At 43.3% G+C, this 25,891-nt stretch overlaps 1 protein-coding gene across 1 annotated transcript in view; it reads left to right on the forward strand.

Annotated features, from left to right (window-relative positions):
* DGKQ (diacylglycerol kinase theta) overlaps positions 1–25,891 on the forward strand; it is a 70,058-nt gene that overhangs the window by 34,449 nt on the left and 9,718 nt on the right. Inside the window, 13 exon segments of the mRNA XM_072359435.1 lie at positions 2,684–2,784; positions 4,091–4,314; positions 5,106–5,196; positions 6,651–6,705; positions 7,713–7,774; positions 7,913–8,063; positions 8,733–8,771; positions 10,022–10,137; positions 17,724–17,875; positions 19,158–19,306; positions 20,261–20,442; positions 21,699–21,799; positions 25,559–25,705. Of these exon segments, the coding sequence (XP_072215536.1) occupies positions 2,684–2,784; positions 4,091–4,314; positions 5,106–5,196; positions 6,651–6,705; positions 7,713–7,774; positions 7,913–8,063; positions 8,733–8,771; positions 10,022–10,137; positions 17,724–17,875; positions 19,158–19,306; positions 20,261–20,442; positions 21,699–21,799; positions 25,559–25,705 (1,570 nt within the window).

Here is a 25,891-nt window from a genome sequence, read left to right on the forward strand (position 1 = left end):
TTTATTGGTTTTAACCAAGACACTGACTTAGTGCTTGTTTATGTCTCCTCCCAAGCCTCCTGACAGAGCAGAGGAAGCCTTCACTGTAGTTCTTCATGCAGGAATACACCATTTTCAGCAGTGAGCAAGGGCAGCATGTATGGGTGTTTAGGGATTTTTCCTCTAAAGATGCTTAGCAAAATGTTCAGCTGCCATAAAAGGAGGCATTGTACTCTGCTAAAACCAATTCCAGGTAACTGTACCTGTCCCATGTTTTTCTGAAATCCAGTTTAAAATGGCCCAAAATTCACACATGTTGAGCACTGTATGAGATCAGAAGGCGTGCAGACAGCACACATTTTGTTTGGAAGGATGGATCTTGGTAAGCAGCATAGCTACAATTTCACTCTTTTCAGATTAAGTTCCACCAATACGTTTGATAGAATCCTGTATTTTTCTTGAATGGCAAAAACTGTCATCTTGTGCTCTGTGCCGTGAGACACACATCAGTCTTTTCAGAGGCTGTCCCCTCTGCAGGGTTTTATTTTAAGTGCAGGGATGTGAGTCAAGAAATGCTATTTATCTCTATTTTTTTCCCCAGTAAAACTTGGTACTTTAGCCTCATAAAAGTAGTTTCATAGTTCGGTAAGTTAGGCCTGCAGTTGACCTTGTAGTCGTCTTCCCCTTGAGAAGGGTAATCATGAAGAACAGCCCTGGTTTTGAGCTGAGAGTTCTGGCTGAGCTGGAGGTGATGTTCTGTTTTCTACAGTGAGCGACTCTGTGGTACACAGCTGCTTATTGAGGCTAGCCCATAAGAATCATAAGTAATAATCAATAAAATGTTTTCCAGAGAAAAAATGTGATATTCTGTAGTCTGGTGCATTTAAAGAAACATGAAAGTTCTCAAGCAAAAGCATTCTGCAGTGAAATGTTAACATTGTAAATTCGGCAATAACTCCTTGAAATTATAACATTTCAGTGCATCTGTTGTATATATGTTATAATTTTTTATACCAGAAAGTGAGACGTGCACCTCATTTCTATCATAGAATCATTCTCTTAAACTTTGTATTTGGAGCAGAAGAGTGAAAGAGCATTCTTTAATGATAAAAGTGATTATAGTTGATCTTCTTTTCCAAGGTTAGTTCGATGTATCCAGACTCACAGAAGACACCCAGTAACTTTCATGATGTGGATTTGTACTTGAATTAGTCCAGAAATGGTCTTCCAGATGACTGTGGTTAAATGAGTAGCTGTTTGGCTTTTTGTTTGTTCCCAGAAGCTCATCTGCAAGAGAGGCAGCTTTCATCAGGTTCTAGTAAAACTGGCCCCATAAGGAGGACAGTAGAAAAGAAGTGAGAAGTGTTGTGGCTTTTTTTTTCCTCCTCATAAATAGAAATTGTTTGATATGATAAATAACTTTATTATAAGAAAGCAGGATTGAGTGTACTGCAAAGCTGCGTAAGGAACATCCTTGAGATCCAAATTCTTCCCTGCAAACCAGTTTGAGTCAAGACAGCCCTTTGTACTGTTTGTCTCATCTTACAAAGCGGAAAGCTCGTAAAAACCTTCAGATAAAATTACTGAGCATTCTGTCAGCACATCTAGTATCTTACAAGCAGGCTACAAAGGCAGATTGAATGAAAACAAGCACTAAAACTTGGATGTCTGTTTTTATTCTCAGATGGTTGTCTACCATCTGGATTGCTAGAGAAAACAGTAGAGATACTGTTATGAAAGTTTAAACTCAGAACCTTGGTTGTGCCTCAGTAACATGTTTGTTGTGTTTTCCCAAGCCATATTAGCCCAAGATAAGGTCACCCAGGACACAGTGTCTTGTGGTTTAAATCTGTTCATGCTGCAGTAACCGTGCACTGTGACAGATACGTGTTTCTAAAATAATCTCACTTTTTCTGACGTTAACCCAGCAGTTTTAAAATGAGTAGTAGATCATTTTTTTACTATTAAAAAGCTGTGAACATCTTTTACCCTCTCAGCGCGGTGGTAATAGGATAGTTCAGAAGTGAGAATCGGTTGTACTGAAATGTGCTCATACTGTGACCAAAACAAAAGAGGAATGACGTCCCGTGTCCAGTTGGGTTTTGAGCATCTTCAAGAATGGAGACATACAACTTCTCTAGACAACATGTTCCAGTAATTTACCAATCTCACAGTGCATTTAAACCCAAGAAAAAATGTTTGTCTATTGCCTCTTATATCTGTTCAAATCTACACCCTTCTGTTACAAACTTAAAGATGTGGGTAAGACTCCCTGAGCATTCATTCTCTGCTATGGACACTCACAACTTCTCCTCATATGAGAGATACTCCTGTCCCTCTGTCCCTTCATCATCTTTATGAGCCATTCTGGACTTGGTACGGTACATGTCCTTCCTGTCCTGCTCACACTGTTGAACTGGCCAATAATAAGGGCAGTCATGAATGGTGAGAATGACGAAGTGATGACCCTGATAACCAAAATTCTGTGTTATTTAAGGTACCCTTCTATATTTTTCCATAAATGTATGTCTGTTCTAAATGTGCACTGACAGAACAAAGAAGTTCAGGCTTGTAAGTTGTGATGAAAAAAGCAATTAACTGGGTTAAAAGCTGGTTTTGAATAGTTCCATTGTATGATTCCTGTGCAGGTAGCTCAATGACTTGAGGGGTGTGTTATTGAAATACAGTAATTGTTTTCATCCAGGTAAACAAACATTAAAGATATTTGATGGGAGCGACGCAGTGAAACGCAATCAATTTCGACTGATTTCAGTTCCAAGGATTGCAAAAAATGAAGAAGTTGTGGTAAGGTACCCAGTGAAGGTCAATACTGCAGTGTCATGAAGGAGCAAATAATTTGTATATTGCAATATTCAAAGGCTATTGATTGTACAAATGTAACTCAACAGCAAAATCTGCAAGTGGTCTAGAATATTTTAATGTAACTTGATTTCTTCGCGTCGTGCTCTTACTGTAATACATCTGTAGATACTGTTGTCTAGAGTCTGTTGTAGCATATGCAGCATGTTAAGCAGTCTTTCTCCTTCCTGTTATGACACTGAAGTCTGATCTTACCGATGTGAGCTGGATGTATTCAGGATATATACATATATACTGTACTAGATAATCAGCTGCTTAGATCTCATTCCTCTTCTGTAGATCGGAAGTCTCCATTAATAGTTTGAAGTTGATGCTGCATAGCCACCACTGTTGTGCTTTCAGTGCTGACGTTCATTGCTCGATTGTGAAAGCAGTGAATTATTGATTACATAAAGTCTGCTGTCCAGCTGTTTCAGTGTTCTTTGCTGGGTGGGAAGATGACTCTCCTCATCCATGTGTTCTGTATAGATCTTGATTTATGACTTAAGTAGAGACCCCATGCTGTACAGAGAGTGTATGGAGAGTTGCACCTTTGAATGGTAAGGACTCCCAAGTCATAAAGCAGTTGTCATGGGGAGTCTGTAGGATACATTACCTCAGAATTACTGAAGCTTGAAGCTCATTGAAATTGTTGTCCTGATAATGTGCTTAAAATCAGCGAGAGTTCTGAGAATCACTTTTAATGTTCTACATATCAATAGTCTCCATTGAAAACTGCCCAGCAGGATGAATGTGCTTTTATTTAGGATTGTTACTTTTAAGCACATTTTGTCAGGCTGCTGCATATAATTCTAGGTCAGATTACAGCCAGTGTTCCTAAGACTTACTGGGCTGTGCACACTGCAGAGTGTGTGTGCAAAATCAAGCATAACTTGTGGGGTTGACTTTGCCTGCACTGCACGTCAGCTTTATTGGTGCTGAATTTTGCTTTTAAACATGGAGTTTAAGTGACTGTCACTTGAGAAAAGTACTGTGCTCAGATCAGTGCTTCCCACCGATTCCTTCCCTCTGGTAACTCAGGGTTGGTTGTTTTGTTGTTGTGTGTTTTTTTTTAATGTCTTCCCATGAAAATCTGTTTTTAAAGCTTTGTTGTTGTTTTTCTTTCTTATTCTGAGCTTAAAAAGTGTTGTAAAGGTTGATTCTGCAAGTAGCGTATTTGTGAATGTCAGCGACTGTGTGAGTATTGCTGTGCCATTTCATGGAAACGATAATTTATCTTTCTGTGTTGTAGGAAGCTGCTTTGAGAGCATACTATATAAATGATGACCAGCAGGAGTACGAGCTGCAGACCTTTACGCAGCAGGCACTGCTGTCTGATGACATTATCAACAGGAACGATGCTGCAGAGGACAGCAACATGGGCTCAGTATTCCGAGAGTCTGTTCCTGAAGCTTGGATTATTAGAGCCAAACCAAAGGATGAGGAGGTGATCAGAATTTATCCTGCCTGGCTGCAGTGAGTGTTTGTCTCTTTTACTATCAAGTTGTCTCGCTTAGCTGCGTTTGTCCTTTGTAGCTGTACAGAAAGTAACAGACATTGAGATCTCATTAGTGTAACAAAGTGTATTTGTCTTTTGTGCTGGTGGATTCTTTTGCTTTCTTTTCTGAGAAAGTAGTATGCACATTATTCACTGCAGTGCATGGGAGCCTGCTCGTGGGCTCTTCTAGATGTGCAGAACAAGTTATGTTCGGTCCTCTTACTGTGCATCTCACCAAAAAGATGGAACTTTACCTGAACTGCATCTGCGAACAAATGAGGACAGATACACATTGTTTGACAGCTTGATGTTCTACTGGGAGAAGTGTTAATAACAAAGAATTTAGTACAGCTTCTGGTGTGAGAATAGGAGGAAAAGCAAAACGTCTGTTCCATTTGCCACTGACATGGTACATTCTCAGTGTTTTTAGCAGTGAAGACTAGCTGATGACCTATCCGTTTCTTATGAGCAGTGAAATAAAATGTAAACGTTTGCTAATCTTAGTACTGCAGCTACATTGCCAGACTTCACCCAAGACCTTCTGTTAGTTCTGTGTATAGGAACAGATTCATTTGCAGTGCTGCAGTTTTAGTGACTGGTTCAAGTGTTTGCTTGAATTGGGGCCGATACTGAATTTGACTAAAAGAACATCTTTTAAAAGTAATCTCTTCCTAACTCTTAGTGAATTTGCCATCTAGTTTAAAAAGGGGGTGTGATTAGGTGAAATTATTGTCCTGAAAAATGTAAGTGTTGCTTTCTTTCTTCCTAGGGAGGGAATGGCATACATTTCTCTTCGAGTAAATAAGGATAGCACTACACAGACTGTGATCAAAGAAGTGCTTCCTTTACTTGGAAGGCAGGTAAATACAAGATAGTAAACATGTCTCTGTGTCACCTGGGTGACCTTCAGATCCTCAGAGGAGGATTTTTATTGCTCCGCTTGTTGTTAATGTTGCTATTGTTAACACTTTCTAGGCAGTTCTTTGTGGATGTTTCAGTCTTTCAGCAGGGGACCTAGTTGCTCTTTACTGAAAGTTACCATCAGTCTTCCCCATTCAAGCACATTTACTTGTAATGCAAGTTTTGTTGTATGCAGTATGCTTTTTCTGTCTGCATATGTCTTTAAATACTTAAAATACAGTTCTATATAATTACACTGCTTATCTTATCTTGCTGGGGAATTTCAGCAGTCATTGCTAAGACACTCATGTTTGTCTCTGCAAAGAATAAACTCAAGGCTGAATGGCACCCACATGGTTTACCTTCTGTGTTCCTTCCAGCCTCACTGGAGAATGGTTACATGCATCTTGTGTCTCTTGAAGATGCACATGGTTTCCATAGAATATGATCTCTTTTCAGTCTCTGTCTTTTATGGTTGGTGCCAAGATAGTACAACTTCTATGAAACACGTTGGTAGTATTTATGAGTGTGCCAAGACAGTGTCAGCCTGAATCAAACACACAGCTGTGGAGACGTGAATCTGTAGCTTGTGCATTTTGTTCAGCAGTTTGTGAGCTCACCAGCAATCAGCACATTTCCTCTGCTGCAGGGAGCAGCCATGCTCACAGAGGGCAGCCATCATCTTCTGCAGTTACTTACAGGGCACTTTGGGGCACGCACGTGGCTGCCTGTTGGGAGCTATTGGTACAGGGGTAAACCTGTGCCTTTGTGTACACGCTGTGAAGCTCTTTTTGCATCACAGGATAATTCTAGAATTTGTTTGTAAGTTTTCTTTGGGTGTTGCAAACCCTCTAACAGAACTTGGAAATTCTTGTCTGAAACCTCTTTTTACCTGGACAAAAGCATAAGTTGAATGAGATAGTTAGCCTTGGAAAATGTCTTCAGATGTCTGTATTTGGGAAGCTAGTTTGCAGTTGTGAGAGATTTAGTTCTTTGGAGCATTTGGCAGTTTTCTCTGATACTGTTGGTTTTTAAAGGGTTTTCTCATCAAGGTCATCAAATTTCAGGCAAAGCCAGGGTAGTAGATGAGGCTTTTAAGATCTTGATCCATGGCATGCAAACTGAGTTCATTGTGCCTCTAAGTCTGAAATGAAGATTTGCTCAGTCCTGAGCATCATGTATGTCCAGGGTGACAGAAATCCTTGCAAGTGATAGAACTCCTGGCCTTTATTCTCCAACGTTCAAGGCAATCAGGTGTTCCCTGCAATGTTAGGGATTGATTTTAATTGAGATTGATTTTAAGATGTTTAATTTTCCATGCTTTGTGTGCACGGTGGATAACATAACGTGTGAGGATCAAGCAAAACTGTGTCATGTTTGGAAACAGTTGTTTGTGTGCTCCATCTTTTGGCAGGCGGAGTGCCTCCAGAATTTCAAAGTGGTAGAAGTGCTTATGGGCAGTAAGCAAGGTAAGTGAAGGAGCACTGACCAGAGTGATCTTGAAGCACTTATTCTAACAGTTACAGTTAGTTATCTTTTTAAATGACATGCCTTCATAAATGAAACTTCATCATGTTGGAAGTGATGTAGATTATTTTCAGTCATGCTTATCCTGTGGGCATTCAGTTCCCTCCTGTGTCTTCATCATCATGCAGAGATTAATTACTGGTTTCTGATGGATGTTAATACTTTGTTCTGGGGAGCTACCTTTGACCTGCATAAATGTCCTAACTGTGGTTATTAAGGAATGCTTATGTGTAACGTTCATTTGTCTCCCTTCCTTCTCTTCTGTCTTGGCACTTGCCCTCATACAAGACCAAATTCAAGTCCTGAGGCAGTTCAGGGGACACTTTTTTCAGGTTTCCTTAGTCAGTCTGAGGAGCGTCTCTGTGCTTTATGAAATACTGTAATGTGCAGCCTGAGCACTGCTCAACAAGTCTGTGATCCCACAGGAACTGAGCAGACGTTATGCTGGTTTGCATCTATTTGTGCTACATTCTTTCATTTGTAAGTCATCGTGGAGACAGAAATAAAGCCAATGAAGTGTATAAAGAAGTAAGTAAATAATAAATAAATAATTAAGCAGTGATGTGCCAATGAAGAGTCAAGCAATGTGCCCTCACAGCCTAGAAAGCCAAACATTTCATGGGCTGCATCAAAAGAAGTGTGGCCAGCAGGTGGAGGGATGCTCTGCAGTGGTGAGGCCTCACCTGGAGCTCTACATGGGGAGTCCTCAGTACAGGAGAGACATGGAGCTGTTGGAGCACATCCAGAGAATGGCCACAAAAATAGAGTATGGAAGTTGGTTGTTTTCAGGGAATTGTTTCTCGTCAGAGAATGTAGTTTTAAAGTCTAACATGTACTCCATGTTCTGAATTTTCCCTAAAATTTTGGTGGTGTTCTTTTGTGTTTCATTTGAGCTTGATATCAACATACATTGCTTTCACACATTGACTGGTGTTCCTTCTGTCTCTAGTTCAGCGCATGGTGTTGGACAGTCAGGAGCTGATTCTGAACAGACTCGAAGACATAAGAAAGGTATGAAGTTTGTCGCTGTTTATGATCCATCCAGAGAGGATGCAGTCACTAAGTGCAGAGTCAGCTGGGGTTTTGTTGCCCGATAACCTCTGACAAAATGTCATGTCATCTGTGTATGTATTTTCTTTATTTTTGCAGATTTCCATACGTCAGATGAATCAAACAAGGTTTTACATAGTGGAAAATAGTAAATCCACGGTACAAGTGAATATGTTTGTTGGTGGGCTTCCACCCCAGCTTTCTCCTGAAGAGTACATGAATATTCTCAAGGACGAATTAGCTATCAAGAGTAAGTAAATGGGGATCTGCTCACCTTTATATACAAAGGTCATGATTCAAAGGATGACCGCTACGTTACTTGAGTGATATGTGTCTGTACCAGTTATTTAGTGAAAATAATACCACTTTTTAGAAGTGAACCAAATATACCTTACACTTTATGGCAGTGCAGTTTAATTCTTTATGTATAAACGTTCCTTGCCTGTATTTAACTATCCTTGGTATTGCCCATGCCCTCTGTCTCTGGTCACAGGGAGACGTGAGCTCTGTGTGTGCAGATACAGACAAGCACTCAGTGAAGAGATTTTCTTTTCGCTTTTCCAAGAAGTGAAATCGATTTTACTCTTCCAACCATGTGTTCTGTAAACAGAGCCAGGAGTGTATCACACTTCTTGTTTCAGGAGAGGAAGCGTTTTTACCAGTCTTTTTATATGACTTCAAGAGGAATTAAACTAAATGCCTGGGATTGTACAGAGCCATCTTTTATGAAAATCAGTTTAGCGTTTCTGAGTCGTAAAGTAAACTTAGCAGAGGGAAAGTGTTAGCTGGAGATTCTCTATGTATTTGTATAACTTTTAATATTTATTTATGTTATATTTATGTAACTTTTTAAAATATTTTAAATATTTACCCTAAGCGTACCCGAGGTTTTATGTGTTTATGTTTTTGCCCTTTGCAGCAAATGTAGTATCTCTGAGTCATGTTTATCAAGCACAAGGTAAGCATTAAGATTTTAAGTATTGCAAACAAAGTCTGTTTTCAGAACTGTAGTCTTGCAGTACTAAGCTCAGAGTACTTTACTCGTACCTCAGCCCTGTAGATTAAATGTAACACATTATATCGCATTATATTTATGGAAAGCAGGGGATAAGAGTTACCTTATTAATAAAAGGTTGGCTTTGTGCCACCGGTACCAGAACGTGGTAATAATCTGTCATAAAAATAAGGAAGTTTGCAGTGCTCCTAAAGCACTTCTGAGTGCTTTCTCTTCATTTTGGCTTTGAAACACTGAAATCGATGCTGCTCTTTAATTTCGTGGGTCAGTTTGACACAGATCACAGTTCAGCATAATGCTGGAAATCTGAAGAGAATCATTGTGCTGATCTCTGTGTTCTTCCTTGGAAAAGGCTTTTCTGAGCTGCTGCTTTGCTTTTGCTTTACAAATATTATCTGACTGAGATTTGGCAGGGCTGCTGAGAGCTGCTGAAGCACTGCCTCTGTGCAGCACTGCTGCAGCAGTCGGGTGCAGGTCAGCATCTGGTTCAGCTCACAAAGAAAAGCGTGCAGTTTCTTTCCAGAACTTTCAGGTGTTGGTGTCCATGTGCTATGGGAGGCTTACCTTCCCAGTAGCTGTTAATTGCATCTTTCTGCAGGGTGGTTTTGAAGGCTGACATGTGCTTCCTTTGTGTGTTTGCAATCTCCACATAGTAAATACTGACTTCTCATTAGGAAGAGCACAAAGCTGTCAGCTGTGTCTCCGTATCTGTGAAAGGAGAATAGTAGTGTTTGTGATAGAACCCACCTCACCACTCCATTTAACCAAGTCTTCCTGCCTGCATGTGTTTGTTCTAATGTTACTGCTAGCATGTACGTAAAATACATAAGTAAATGCTGTAAAAATTGTGAGTTTTTTTTCACTTCCTGAATATTTTTGTTTCTGATGCTTTCTGACTCTCATTTCTGTTGTCATAGCAGCCAATTTTGTTGCCAGCTTACATTTCATATGCAGTCCGTTATGTCTTTGGTCTTGTCCTGCCATGTCTTTAAAGTCTGTCCTCTTGACTGGGTATCTTACTTCAAACTAACTTGCCAGTATTTTATCTTCATTTGTTTTTCTTTGTCCTGGCTTCCAATGGAAGACCTAACTGTAAAGGCCTTGATACCCCGAGTAAACATGTGCTGTGATTCAACGCTGTTGATTTTCTAATAATAGGAAATACAAAAAGCAGCCCCAACATGTCTTTACAGGCGCTGTCGTGCTCGAAATTTCGTGCTTTTCTGAAGCTGAAAGAATATATATGCTAGCTAAGGATACGACTGTCAATGACAAGCCCCTGAACGCTGTGGTGATTCCAGAAGTTATGGTAAGAGATGTGGCTGAACTGGTGTCTCAAACTAAAAATGTTTTACCTTCATGTCTTTCAAGGGAGGCCCTGCGGTGACGCTGAGCCAAGCAGTGGGATGAGGAATCGTACTGGAGAGTTTGTACTTCATGCATTGGTTTTATTTCTGTTACTTAAGTCACTTGTCCTGCTGCTGAATTGTGAAGAACTACGTGCATAAGTACACAGCTGTAAAGGGAGGAAAAGCAGAATGTTCATTTTTCTGGTGTTTATTTCAAAGATCAGAAAGTTGGGCACAGTTTTACTTGAATTCCATAGCAGTTAAAAAACAAAAACTAAAAAACACCTCTTTCTGAAAGAAAATTTGCACCTTCATGCAGAGATTAGGCTTTGTGCAAGAGTCCTTCATAGATTCACACTTGATTTTGTTATGTTTTTGTGTTTACAGTCCACTTTCCTATGAGTCACATGGTTTCCTAGCAGGCTTTGTTTTAATGAAGCAGATTCAGGATAGAGAGTGGGAAATGGTTCACTGGGCAAAGTCATTTTGAACCCAGGTAACGTAGGTTGTGTCTAGAAGTCAGTGTAGCCCTAATTACTTTCTGCTGAGCATCTTGCACTTACTGTCTTTCTGGAGTCGTACTGTGGCAAAAGAACTGAAAGTCTTAGTTTGACCTCTTTAAAACTTCACAGAAGGATGGAAACTTCACAGCAGTGGGAACTGTGAGATTGCTGCAGGTGGGAGGATCTCAAGTGCAGTAGCAAGGCTGATAGCCGCATACCTGCATGCTTATTATATTAAGACTCCTGAGCTTGTCAGAGTTTTTCTGGTGGCTAATTTTTTTGTGTACAGTGCTTACATGTAGCTGGCAATATTACCTGATTACCTGAGAACCCCTTGTGCTTATACGTGCTGTAGGTGTTGCATTTTGTGAGACAGTTAGAAACAAATCTGATTTCTTAGTAGGTTCCAACTCTTCCTGCTGCCAGAAGCAGAACAAAAAGATGGGAGCACAAAGATAAGCCTCAGTGTGTTGTGTAGTGTGTGAAGGTGAATTAATCTGCTGTATGTGTCTGGATTTCTGACCTTAGATTTGTCGAAGTGACAATACGGATAATGCTGCCATCATTCATCTGATGCAAGTTGTTTCTTAGCAAATCTGTTTCAGGGGACTGCTTGGTTGAATTTCCAATGTATAGGAAGGAGAGAAGGACTGTACATGTACATGTACATTTTCTTTCCATTTGAGCACGTACTGTTTACACGTAGGTCACTCCAAAAGTAATGCCTCCTGTTTATTTTCATGGACACTACAACTAGATACAAAGAGCACATTAACACTGTATCTCAGAGAAGATTCCCAGACACAAACACTGTTTTTCATCATAGTCACCATCATTAGCTGTTCATTTTTGCCTGTGATGAACCAAAGCCTGAGTGCTGTGCTCATAAATATCTGCACCAATGGAGCTGACCCTCCCCTCCCCAGTTTCATAGCTGCTGTGACAGTTTTCTTGCCAGGAAGATGTTGCCCATGCAGTCCATATTTCATTAGCCCAAACAGATGGAAGCCATAAGTTGCCAAATCCAGACTATGCTGTGGGTGTATCAGGACAGTTGCACCATGATTGGCAGTGTACGTCATGCTGCTGTGAGGCCTGGTGTTAGTGTGTTGCAGGAGAAAGATCGTGTTTTTCTGCAGCCTGACTCTGGTAGTTCAACCTTTCATCTTACTCAGCCGTGACGTGGTGGTCAGAGTTGATGGTATGTCCAGGTTCCAGCAACTCCAGAAGGATCATCCCTTTCCTATCCAAAAGACAGCACACATCACTTTACCTGCTCAGGGCTCCATCTAAAACTTTATCTTTGCTGGGAATTCACGTGACACCACTCCATGCCCTGCCATTTTGACTCTGACTCTTAGACCAGTTGTTATCACTGATAAAGAAGTGATCCAGGAAAATGTTACCTTCAACTTGTATTCGTTCAGTAGGTTGTGATAAACTTGCACATGATGTTCCTTCTGTCCCTCTGAGAGCATTGTGGGACTCCCCTGCCAAAAACTCTGGAGATATTGCTGATGCTGCCGCACTGATGCTCAGCTTTTGAAACAGTTCCCTGGTCATAATTCACCAATTTGCTTGGGTGAGCTGATTGAGATGCTTTTCATTTTGTGGCATGGTAGTTGTGCATGGCTGTCCCGGACATGGCTTGTCTTCCACATCGCTATTCCCTTCTGCTGCCAGCTGTCACACAGCAACTACATTTAGTGGGAATGTTCGACCTTTACTGCCATACCTCCAACATCTGCCTCTGTCACGGGCCAAAGTAATAAAATGGGAGGCATGACTTCTGGAGCAGCAGTCATGTTTTGTCCTCTCACTCAAATGGGCCAAGAGTAAACATGAGTATCATTTCAAGTGCCGTTTGTGCTTAGGCCACACAGCTGTTGCTGTTGGCTAATTAGCCGGTGTATACTAAAGAGTGCTTGTTGATCCTGCTCTGGTAGCAGTTGGGCTGGATGAGCTGCTGAGGTCCTTCCAGCTTCCTGTTCTGTAGCACTGTCAGCCTTTGTTTGTCTTGTATGTAGGCAACCATTTAAATGCAGCAACAGGAAACGCTCTTACGAGAATTAAGGAGAATAGTGACGTATGCTCTGCTTGTCCTTCATCTTGTGAATGAAGGACGAAGGGACTGGGAATGAAGTTCTGATGTGTAGGCTGAGAAGGGGAACTGGTGGTAAGTGATAAGTGGTCATGGTGCTTTGGTTACTGAGTGATTTTTCCAAATCTTGGCTTCAGACAAACAGAACAAAAGAAGCCTCCTTAGTGCTGTGTGAAAGCACAGAAGTAAAGGAGCACGTGGGCATCTGTCATTCTCCCAGTGTGAGCTCTACTCGACACTGGTTTTGGTGCACCTACTAAAGAGCCAGCCCGGTTCTCACATGGCATGGTCACATCCGCCAGCAGCTGTTAATCACCCTGTTGGCCCTGCAAGGAGTTACTTCCCACCCTTCTGCTGGTTTCCTCCAAGATAAGAAGCAGCTGCTGGAGGTGCTGCAGTGTGGCACAGCTGCTGCCCTGATCTCTCTGACACCTCGACTACAGCGGTGGGTTCAAGGCCTCCTTTCTGGCCAGGTGTGCGGGGATCTGGTGCTAGGGGATGCAAGCTGGAGTCCTTGTGTGTGGGATGTTCTGCAGGGATTCTTCTTGCAAAAGTTCGGTTTTTGTGTTGCTGATACATTTCCAGAGCTCCTGGAAAGCAGCTCGTCGGCCTGGAAGGATTGGCCTTAAGTGTTGTGCTGGCAGGCCTGGGGTACAGAACGCCTTGTTCCTTGTTGTCGTGTGATGTGATTACACAGCATGCACAACAGAGAGGGGATTAGCATGAGTAATAGATATCTTGCTGGAGCCTGAAGCTGCGTTGTGCAGATCCTGACAAATGAAACACCGTGCAGTGACTTGCAGAGTGCCCCAATCACATGCAGTGAATTCCCTCCTGAGTGCCGGCCAGCACAGCCCCGCTGCAGGCACTGCTCCTCCAGCACAGTGAGGAAGGGAAGGGACTCCTCAGCAGTGAGTCATGCATCCCTGCTCGGAGCATCCCGCTCAGCTTTGCAGGGAGCAGAGCACAGCTCTCCTTGGGGCCTGTGCCCTGTGGGCAGTGCTGCAGCGGCTCTGCTCTCCTGTGCAAGCCTGCAAGCTTGTTCTGGGACTTCTAACCTACGTAAAAGGTGTTTTCTTACAAGTTGGTCCTTCAGTGGGATTTAGCAGCACTTCTTACCCTTTAAGCCATAAGCAGTGGTGAGAAGCACCTTAAATGTAAGGGCAACACTTCTGCCCTTGCTAGGATACTTTGTTTAGTCTGCATAGCCACTTTTCAGTCCTAAATGGTTATAACTGGGGATTTACGCTGGAAGATACTTGAACAAGGATGTGTTTGTATGGTCGGACCCTTCAGTTTATGCTGTGTGCAGATATCTTGTTTGTTCCAGGCATTCTTTGCAGCTGCTTCTGACTCCTAACAGCAGTCGAGGTAGATGTTGCCCTGTTATTTTTTCTGGTACAGTATTGACACTTGGGAAACAGGAAATTCAGATGGCAGTTTTGTGGAAACTGTACATACGTATTTGCAGCGTTACGAGTGCTGGAGCAAGATCTCACACCACATGTCTGGGCCCCGGACCACGGCAGAAGTTCCAGATAGCCTGTATTGCTCAGAAAGCTGAAAAGATTGGAGGTGAAATCCTCAAATGTAAGAAGTAAAAAAGGTCTGAAGAGATAAAAACAGCTTTTCCCTGCAGCAGCACGCTGCCTTTCGCTGCTGGCAGAGCTCTCAGAGGAGCCTTCACAGTGGCTGATAGAGCTACGAAAAGGGCTTGACTGAACAGCCAGCCTTTGTTTACTGTTTGTATAATGCCTGTGGTGGCTTGAGGGGAGGAAATCCACCCCTCTCTTTGGATGTGAGGATCCTTGAGCTGCTGACCTTGCAATGCAAGAAGTGCTTCCTTTTTGCTGCAGTGGCATGCAGTGATTAGTTTAGATTTCCTTTACTGGCTACACGTGTCCTTTCCATATACTTAACAGACATAAATGTATCATGGTTTTGGTCCATTGGGTTTTGTTCAGTGCTTTCCCTTATCCAGTGAAGCCTGAAGATGCAGGTGAGGCTCATTTGGACCCGTCATTCTTCACAGTGTGGGTGAGGGTGGTTACTCAGGGAAGCAGCGGGGTTGTCTCTCCGTGTGTCATCAGTCTTGCCAGCTTTGTCTCACCACTCTTGTTCTACCGGCAGCTCAAAAATGTTCTGGGCTCTTCTGACTCTCTTGCCCCCTAAAATAGTCACGTCTGTGGCCAAGAATGTCTCTTTTTTGTTGAACGTAAAGCAAGAGGAAGGAAGAGGCAAGAGAAGAAATGTGTTTCACCTCTGTCACCCTTCTCACTTGCTTGGCATTACACTTCTGCTGTGTTTTCTCCTTGTGCCTAGCAGTCACAACTGATGGAGTAGGATGATTCTCATGCAAGCAGGGACACAGAGGAGACAGATTTTTATGCAGCTGCAGTATCTTAATGCATCTGTCAGAGGGTTAGTGCCTGGCTCCTCCACAGAAGCACCATTTGAGGAAAGTTCTTGAATCAGTATTCAAACCCCAAAATACTGTTTGGCTCTCCAGCATCTGCGCTGGCTCACATGCTGCAGCAGCATGGCTGTCTCAGCAGTGGATGCCAGTTTCCTTCCCCACCTTTACTTGATAAAGTGGTCTCATTTCTGTAGCTTGAGGTTCAGTTCACAGTCCTGGTAGTTAGCCCGGGCAGCAGCTCCGAGCTGTGTGCTCTTTCCTCCCTCTGTTGCTGTTCAGATCTCTTCACATGTTTGCCAGTTGTTGTCATGCTGCTTCTCCACTGACCCCTGAATCATTCATGTCTAAGCTGACTTCTCTTTAGCACTGTTGTTTTTTTCCTGGGTCCTGTCAGCTGTGTGACAAATGAGCGTTCCCTGAATGCTGTCCAGTTTGTAAGTACAAATTACCGTGACTCAGAGTCTGTAGCAGACATTTCTCTTTCAAAGCACACTTGCTGAAATGCCTGGTGGACTGTTAATGTATGCCCACCTCACAGCTTGGTTTACCTGCTCACTGTGACGGGATGAATAAAAGACGCCTTCATGCTTCTTGGTCTTTCTGGAGCCATAAATCGTGTTTCTGCGTGGATGATGCAATGTTTGAAGACCAGTCTAGAAGGGATATTTCTCCCCATCATCCCCATGCAATGGATTGGCTGTCTCATTCAATCGCCACGTGCTACTTGCAGGCATTACGCTCACTGTGGCTCCTGGAAGGACATCAGGGTGCCCACAGCACTTCTGTGTTTGCAGAGCCCTTCAGCAGACTTCCACAGTGGTGTAAGGAAGGTGCCTCAGAATGCTATGGACCTCCTGAGATCATCTAGTCCAACACCACTGCTGAAGCAGGTTTCCTTCAGTAGGTTGCACAGTAGGTTGCACCTGACCTGTACTGATGCATGCGGTTATTCTTTCCAAGGTGTAGAACTCTACGTGTGCCTTTGTTGAACCTCATTAAGGTTCCTCTCCATCCAGCTCTCCAGCCTGTCCAGGTACATCATCATACTTCTCCCAGCTGTATATCATCAGCAACTTGATGAAGGTAGACTCTTGTTGTACTAAGAGACATGGTTTAGTGTACTGGTACTGGTGGCAAGTTGTCATGAGTCAGCAACACAACGCAGAGTTCTCATGCCAGGAAGGTTTCTTTATTGCTGTGCTGATTGTGATCATGATGTGTATCCCAGTCACCATGTGTATCCCCAATTACTCTTCTAAGCAAGCCTTTTATATTCTAACACGTGTATTCAGTACATTTCTACTAACAATTCATTAGCTAGAAAGCAAGCAAGTTCCATAACAAGTCTTCATAATCAGCAGAGAGTTTATCTTATGCCTACATACAAAACACCCATGTTTGTTCAGACCTTCTGTCTCCTTTCCAGAGCCTCACTATCAGCAGGTCAGCATTCAACAAGGCCGAGCTGACCTCTCCATCTCCCACAGTAGGTGGATGTTTGGACTGAGTGATCTTGGGGGTCTTTTCCAACCTTGGTGATAGTGTTTTTCTCTCCCTTCCTGTGGGTCATTGATGAAGATGTTGCACAAAACCGGTTCCAGTTCCAGCCCTTGGGCGGCAGTGCTAGCTGCAGCCTCCAGGTCACGCTTCTCCAAGCTCTGACAGTGAACCAGTTTTCAGTCCTCCTCATTGTCCCCTCATCTATCCCACACTTCCCAAGCTTACTCACAAGATGTCATAGGAAACAGGGTTAGAAGCCTTTCTGAAGTCAAGGTGTGCAACATTCGCTGCTCTCCCCTCATCTGTCCAGCCAGTCGTGTCATCCACAAGGGCTGACAGAGTGGTCAAGCATGATTTCCCCTTGAATTCCAGTAACCTTTTCTGATAACCTTACCTTGCACTTGCTTGGAGGTGACATCTGGAACAAGTTGTTCCATCACCTTCTCAAGGTGAGACTTACTGGCACATAGTTTCCCAGTTCTCCTTGCCATTATAGAAGCCTGAAGTGACACTGACTTTCCTCCAGTCTTACTGATTTAAAATAAGTATTTTTAAAAGAAGCTGTCAGCCTTTTAACTAATCATCTTTAAATTGTTTTTCCTTGTAAATCAACATGTATTTTAAGACAACTGCAAAATTTAAGTCAAAAGTTTCGATTGTTTTTGAAAGCAGTTCTGTCTTTGCAACGAAAGATCCTGGAAATGACCTTATCCTTCACACTGTTCTTTGTCATGTCATTACTGAATATGTGGAAGAAAGGCTATTTGCAATACCTTCGTTTTTAACATCAGGCCGGACTAATAGTTTGAGTGTAGCTGGAGTGGGTTAAGGAAAGATTTCTCCAGAAAGGCAATATCAGCAGATAGCCTTGTTGATTGTCGAGGTGTTGAGCCTTTCTTTTTGTATTGAATCTGGATTTCATTTCACTAAGCATCAAGGAATTATAAGGAAATACTTTTTGAGATGCAGTAGTGAATCTTCCTGCCTGGTCTTGGTTTTGGCTGATCTTTCCTTTTCTTCACTCAGGCTTCCAAGATACCACAGAACTGCTGGCCACTTCTTGTCTTTGTGAATCCAAAAAGCGGTGGTCTGAAAGGTCGGGATCTGCTCTACTGTTTTAGAAAGCTGCTGAATCCACATCAGGTCTTTGAGCTTACCAATGGTGGTCCTTTGCCTGGGTAAGTTGTGATGTTTTTTCTAGTTATTGATGTGACTTTGTTAGGTATTTTGTGGTGTTTTTTTCTTAAGGAAAGATCAGATTCTGTTCTTATAAGGATATTAATTGTGTCCTTTGCATGGATGGCAAAGTGGTGGATCGGACTGGTTCTTATTGGTATTTAAACAGACTTTCCTCTTCTCTATAGAGAACAGATTAGTTCCTGGTGTATATGCTTTAATCAAGTCTAACAGATGCCAGGTCCTGAGGAAGTCACATGTCCCTTACAATAATGCAAATATGCTTATCACTGAAAACAAGAATATTTTATAAGTAAACGGATGCCAAAAGCAAGATGTCACATTGCCTTACAAAAATGCTGATTTTTGCTTTTATTTCCTCTAACATGCTGTGGAAACAAACAGGGAAGTATAACAACATTTTCTATTTTGACTCTTGAAAGTTAGCCACAATTGCAGAATTAATGGGGCCTGCCTGATCACAGCTGCATCGTTTCTCAGTCTGAGGAGCAGAACAGAATGGGATTGCAGGGAGGCAGTAACCATCTACTGGGCTCAGCCAGCACCGTTTTGTTTGCACTTCATAAAACTGAAAGCAATGTTTGCAGCCTACTTGGAGTGGAGTAGCCTTGTTACGCAGTGCAGTTTTAACAAGGAACTCTTGTGACACAGCCTTCAAAACAAACGCTTTCGAGAGAGAAACGTAGCTGGTGCAGGCAGCGAGTAAAACAAGTTGCACAAACTTTTCGGTCTGAGTTCCGTAGTTCTGTTGTCTTTCTAGCGTTAGTTGAAGCTGCAGCTGTGGTAGTTAGTTCATTTTGCTTTACCCGCCGAGTATTTCTGTAGACGCACAGCAAAATGCTTCTGCTTGCTTACTGCTTGTCGTGAGGTGCGAGTAGAAATTACTTCGCAGGACGTTGTGTTGTGTATAGGATGACAGGCCAAAAAAGAGTGAGAACAAACAAAATAGTTCTATGAAGAAAAAGCGCTATCAAAATTCCACACCTGGCACCACAGGAATGACTACGTAAAAAAAAATCAAAGCCTCTGCAACGATTGAAAGCTCTGTGGGTGTTCAGATGGGAGCTGTCAACAATCTGGCCTGTTTGGTGAGGAAATAAGTGGTTAATAATTGATCTCCAGCTGCAAAAAGCCATAGGGGAGGGTGGTTTTCACTCTTTTTTAAGAATTCAGCAGCAATGTTACATAACACAGGTAGAGACTGCTTTGTTTTGTACTGCATTGTAATGCTTCTTTTCCCCTTTGCTTTGTTTCTAAATGGAGGTTTCATATGTTCTCCAAAGTCCCCTCTTTCCGAGTGCTGGTGTGCGGAGGTGATGGCACCGTGGGTTGGGTTCTGGGTGCGCTGGAGGAGATCAGACACAAGCTGGTGTGCTCAGAGCCTTCTGTTGCCATCCTGCCTCTGGGAACAGGTGAGAACTGGGACAAGCGCTGTGTTGAGAACTACTCAGTACGTGATGAAGGCCCCGTCTTCACTCTCCGTGGCTTTTCTGTGTTGTGTTTGGGAGCTTTAATTGCTGGGAAGAGTGACTGTCATAGGCGTAAGCTCTAGGTAATGAACATAGGAACATGTATTTGGAGGCAAACAGCAGAAACATCTTCCCACGTAGTTTGGGGTTGTATTAGCTTTTACTTTCTTGCAGCGCTGAGGTTTGAGTTCAGCAGATATTGACCTGCATTCTTTAAAAGCTTGTTTTCTAGTATAGTGTGGATCTGATCTCTCATACCCAGTTTGAAGGGGTGCCTGCACTAGGTTAAATGCATGTATGTCTTCAGTAAATATTCCCTTCATTTTGTCTCTCAGGAAGTTATCCAACTGGGATGTGGTTCAGAGAGAGGCATTCACTGGCCCAGAGTATGGGCCAGCCCACAGTGCTAGCTCACTGCTGACTGGTCTGCATGCAGCATTGGTCCAGCAGCTGGAAATCCAGGTGGATCTCCATTTGAGGCTTTGTGACTGCTCATCCTCCAGAAGGTTTGTCTTCATTTATCCACCTGACAAACCACTGCTGAGGACGCCAGGACTCAGTTGTAGCCAGCTGCAAATAGCAAGCACAGGGATCATCTCATCAGTTAGTTATGATTCCTGAGTGAGAAGGGGCTGCAATATTGCTGTGGCTGTGACTGAGTGGGTAGCTCTTAGAGAGGGCAGAATATTCTCCCCTTGACAACCACTGCTGCACTGCACACACACAGCTGCAACGCTGGGGTATGTTTTATGGTTGACTGACTTTTCAGTCCAGCTGTGCTGCTTTCATGACTTACCTGGAGCACTTTGTGGTTACTTGATTTACAGAGCAGAGCCGAAGGAGCTGTTGGTGCTTTTAGCTAACGTACAAATGCTGTCATGTTTCAATGCTGCCCAGGTAATGACTTAGGACGAGTCTTGCGCTGGGGAGCTGGCTACAGTGGGGAGGACCCCTACTCCATTTTGATTTCTGTGGATGAGGCAGACGACGTTCTGATGGATCGCTGGACTATTCTCTTGGATGCTGAAGAGCCTGCTGAAGGTGCAGAGAATGGCATGGCAGAACCTGAGCCCCCAAAGGTGAGATGAGGTTTGGCTCAGTTTTAACTCTCAGAAACACTTGTTCTCTTGAGAGTCACAAGGAGTGTAATTATTAGCATGGTTTATCTTCTGTTGCTCACTTGTCTCTGCTTGGGCCTGACTGAGCAGTTTCTTAGTGGAGGTAGCGCTGTGTCTGGATGTAGCTCTTCAGTTCAGGTGGGATGGCTGGTCACAGAACGCCTTTCTTTATTGCTTGGCAAAGAGTATCTGATGGCACATTAGTGTAAAGATTTACACGTCAGTGGCATGCCTTTTTGCTTTGCGTAGGAAGAAATGTATTTCTCAAGTAAGGAAAGCCAAACACTTCCCACAAGACCAGTGAAACTGGAGTGTTGAGCAGAAGAACTGCAAATCTAAAAAAGATGGCTTTGATCTTCTTGTTTCAGCTCAAAAAACAACTGCAAGTCATAGAAATACAGAGGCGGTGAATCCTCCTGTCGTCGTGCTGCTGTTGGGTGTCTGCATATACAGCATGTTTTATATTCTTGCAGGGGGAGGCCCTGAACTTTGGGTTGCATTTCTTGTTTAGTCCAGTTGCTGGAAAGTCACAGGCATTGTCTGTCAGAGAACTTAAGCTGCTCATGTTTGTGGTCTTTTTATTTGGTGGAGACAGGGATGGGATCGCCCTGAGTGTGCCTGATCTGCTTCTTAAAGACTAACGGTGTGAGAATCAAGGGCTGGCATAGACAAGCTGTGGAACGAGCTGGCATACAAAGGAAGAATTGGTAGGAAAAAACAGTAGAGATCTGCAGAACCTTGAGGTTGTTATATGGGGAGCTATTTAAAATGCAGCTGAGCAGGTGAAGTCAAGTTCCGTGCTCATGTGGCAGAAGGTTGCTGCCCAAAGTAATGGCAGTGTTGGTGTGTAAGTTATGTGCAGTTGTTGCATAGAATCACTTTGAGAAGTTGGGTTGGCTTAATTTCTGCCTTATCTTTATGTCTGCGTTATTATGCTTGTTTCTTGAAATTAAGAGTAAGCCTTGGAATTCGTGATAGTTTGGAAATAATGACAACACGTATAAACAGCTGCTTTATTTTTAGTGCTGTGTTTCTGGAAAGTGCTCCTGCATCTGTCACAGCGCGAGTAACTTGGAAGAATCATCCACAGCTCTTCCTTTAGTTGGGAACTTTTGGAACCTCTTCTGCATTTAGAAATGTAAGCCTTGAGGAAATAATACAAATAATAATAAGGTTTTTTTTCCTTTTTTTTTCTTTCTTTTCTTTTTTTTTTGCAGATTGTACAGATGAACAATTACTGCGGTCTTGGCATTGATGCAGAGCTGAGCTTGGACTTTCATCATGCTAGAGAAGAAGAACCAGGGAAATTTAATAGCAGGTAATCAGAACAAGGGGGAAGGGTAAGTCATGTAGCATCCCAGATTCGTGCTGTGGCTGATAATCTTGCTACAGGTATTCACAGATAACACACAGATTTCAGTGAAATCTGAAGGTAGTGTAAATGTCTTTTGTTGAAAGCCTTTAACAGGCGAGAGGGCGATGCTGCTGCACACTGTACGTTCTGCACCCTTGCGTGGTGCTGTGGTAGTATCTGCCTGCTGGTCATTCGGAGTCTTAAAATATCTCTGAGTCTCAAGTGAGGCAATGCAGTGAAGTTTTGTACTGGGGTCAGAGCAATCCTGGCTGCATGTGCAGACTGGGAGAAGAACTCCTTGGGAGCTGACCTGATGAGAAGAGCTTAGGAGTCCTGGTGGATGAAAACTGACCATGAGCAGGCAGTGTGTTCTTACAGCTTGGAAAGCAAATGGTATCCTGGGCTCCATCAGGAGAAGGGTGGCCAGCAGGGACAAGTTGGTGATTGTCCCTCTCTGCTCTGCCCTCATGAGGCCCCATCTGGAGTGCTGTGCCCTGGTCTGGGGTCCTCAGTACAGGAAAGGTGTGGGGCTGTTAGAGGGTCCGGAGGAGGGCCATGAAGATGGTCAGAGGGGCTGGAGCACCTCCCTTACAAAGAGGCTGAGGGAGCTGAGCTTGTTCAGGCTGGAGGAGAGGAGGTGGCAAAGGGACCTCATTTCAGCCTTCCAGTATTTAAAGGGAGATTATAAACAGGAGGGAAATCAAAGTTTTAAACAGGTAGATTGTGACGGGACAGGATAGCCCTAAAACCAGAGCAATTTGAAACTAAAGGAGGGGAGATTTGGGTTAGGTGTTGGGGGGAAGGTTTTCACTTACAGGGTGGTGAGGTACTGGAGCAGATTGCCCAGAGAAGTTGTGGATGCCCCATCCACAGAACCAGGTTGGATGGGACCCTGGGCAACCTGATCCAGTGTTTGGCCGGGGGGTTGGCTAGTGAAACTTGGTAGGAGGTACCTGGAACTTGATGATACTTGAGGTCCCTTCCAACCCAAGCCATTCTTTGATAAAAAGAAGGTGTGGAAAGGAGCCCTCTGTCCTTCCTGGCATGTAGATCAATCAATAACAGCACTTCTTTTTATTCCTGTAATTACTGAACCTGGTGAGGGAGAAAAATCACCTTTGTGTAATGAATCAGTACCTCTTGCAGAAATTGTTCTTGACTGCTCTTTATTCCCTTACGTTTGCGAGCTGATATCTCCTATGCTGTCTCCCAGTTGCTAGAACAAGCCATTACAGCTGCGTAGTATTCCAGTCTCATCTATTAAGAACGTTCTTTGATCTGTTCTGTGAGCAGTGATACGCAGTCTCACCTCTCTTGCATGTTTTATCAGTGCAGATGTTGCTCACGTATTTCCTAACGCATTGAATAAGATACTGGTCTTGACCTTTACATACTGACACAGTGTTTAAGAGTTATGCTTTGATCTTTATTTCTCTGTCTGCTTTTAATCTCTCTCACCTTGAGCATCACACGGTGTGCTATATCTGCAGTGCAGTGGGCAGTGACTTGATATCGTTCTTGCAGAACTTCAACGTGCATATGTGGACATGGTGCAAGCATGCCTTGGGGAAAACAGTGCTTTGGTGGTTTGGGTGGTTTTTTTTGCAAATCTGAAAGGCTGCAAGGTTCTGTGATTCAGGGTCTGAGAAAGAAGTGAGAGATACAAATGGGTGCTGAACTGTTGTTGTGCAGGGGACAAGCAGCTTGTGCAGACTAATGGTGCTGACACAACTGCTGCCTTTCGGTGTCTGTAATGGCGTTTGTTAAGTTGCTGCTCTCCCCTTTCCACAGGTTGGTCAGCATCCCGAGAGCTGTGAGCTCCCTGTTCTCCTGCCCTGCGGTGTCTTTGCAAGCTCAAGGCTCCATTCCAGGGTCTGGTAGCTCACAGTGCAACAGTGACCTCTTGCAGGGAGATCAGCTGCAAACACAGCAAGGTTGTTGAGTGTCAGGTTTTATGAGAGCATTCCCACAGTGTAAAACTGAGGATTGAGGCATCTGCCTTATTTCCTGGTATTCGTAGTATTTGAACATTGGCTGCGTTTGTAGTGCGGTGGTTGCAGAAAAACAAACCAAAGGGCCATTCCTGAGCTGAATAGGCCAAGTCTCCTCGCTTAGCAGAGCAATGGGATGTTGCCTCAGTATCTGTACTCCAAAGCTTTCCAAATAATTCTGGGGTGACATAATGGTGCAAGTGTTGCAGCTGAGCTTACGCAGAGGCTCACAGGCTGTGAACCCTGCACAGAAAGCCCTGCCCTCCTCCCTCATCCCCAGTGTCACTCACAGCAGTGGCTGCAGTGTGAGCCTTACATCGCAGCATAGACCTTGAAGCTACTGAGCACAAATAAAGTCCTTCAAAGTTGGCTTGTCTTTCCTACCTTGCCAATTAAATGTGGTGAAGCCACTATCTGCACACTATATGTAACCCAGGGTTTACTTTAGGAAATGATGCTGCTTTCTACTAAGCTGCAAGTTAGTCTGTCTGTTGTCTATGTCCTAATACAGTTCCTAGCTGAAATGGAATACATACACAGGAATGTAGTGATAGGCTTCGGTGTTTGGTAGTTTTTGCTCCTTGCTGTGTGCCGTGGGATGCCATATCCAACGTGTCCTGTGGACTCGGAGGTCTATAGCACAGTCTTTACTAGTAATTGAGAACTGTGTCTGCACTTTCCGCTCTGTGTCATGTCCTTTTAGTTTCTGAGGGCTTCTCTCTTGGTGTAACTGAAGTTCTTATTTCTTGGGGGTACTTGAAGTGTTCTGTTTCTTACCTATATTATGTTTCAGTTGTAATTAATGCATTCAAATTAGACGAAGCCTGTTGTAGCACAGACACATCTCTTGGCCTTGTCTGGAGTGGAAGCTTGTGTTAAATGGTCTTACATCAGGTACCCTTATCTCAGTACTTCTTAAAACCGATAACTTGTGCGGTGAATCATTCCCAGTATCATAGTTGGAAAGAACTAAACAGTCTCTGTCTGGAGAGCGGACTGTAAGCCCCGTGCTAAACTGTCTTCACCACATGAACGTAACTCAGACGTAATGCTGGGGATGTTCTGCGGGTTGGATTCCAGCGACAGCTCTGTGCTAATAGGGTCAAGTAGTGGAAATTCATGCTTTTTATTTCAAGGCTTTTTAAGGTTGCTATGTATCCCAGTGTTTCCATTATAGAAGAAAAGACCAGCGTTTGTTTACATAACTCTTCAAATATTTTGACATCTCTAGGGATGCCGTAAAATCTTCCTCATCTTTTTTTTTACTCCAAAATTAGATACCACAGATTCAGTCGCTGATTAACACTACGAAGCATGCTTTCAATTTCCACAGCTGAGCCTGGTTTAAATGAATGAGCAATATGTAAAGCCCAAACTCAGAAGTTTTTGTGCCTTAATTTTATGCTTTGATTCTTCTGTCAGTGCATGATGAAATGGCTTAAAATGTTCCGCGAGGATTCCTAAGTCTTAATACAGCAAGGCGATACTGCAACAGAAATACATTTTTTCAGCCCAGAAGTTTACTTCTCTAAGAGACATTGCCTCCCCGTGTCTCTGTGTCTCCACAGGCCTTCACTGTGCAGTTCCTCTCTTAATTAAAGATATATTAAGTAGCAGTACTCTGTAGTAAAGCTAGAAGAACTCAAAGAGGATTTTAGTTGAAGGACTCTTTAAACGTACCTGCTGGAGAACGGTGCTGGTGTGTGTTGACCTGATGCTTGTCTGCTCCTAGGTTTCACAACAAAGGAGTTTACGTGAAAGTCGGGCTGCAGAAGATAAGCCATACCAGAAACCTTCATAAGGACATAAAGCTTCAGGTTGACCAGCGAGAGGTGGAGCTACCAAATATAGAAGGACTCATTTTTATTAACATACCCAGGTAAAAATGAAAGTAACCTTTGTGGAGACCTGCCTGCTTATGCATGTGGCAGGGGTGCTTTCTGTTTGAGTATCTTCGCTGTATGGACTGCATGGACTGGCAGGTCATTGTTAAAGGGTGGTTTTGGTTACTGCCAAGCTCAGGGCTTGCAATGGTCCCTGAGGAGTCTCAGCACCATTCTAGTAG

The sequence above is a fragment of the Excalfactoria chinensis genome, chromosome Z (assembly GCF_039878825.1).
Source record: "Excalfactoria chinensis isolate bCotChi1 chromosome Z, bCotChi1.hap2, whole genome shotgun sequence".
Lineage (NCBI taxonomy): Eukaryota > Metazoa > Chordata > Aves > Galliformes > Phasianidae > Excalfactoria > Excalfactoria chinensis.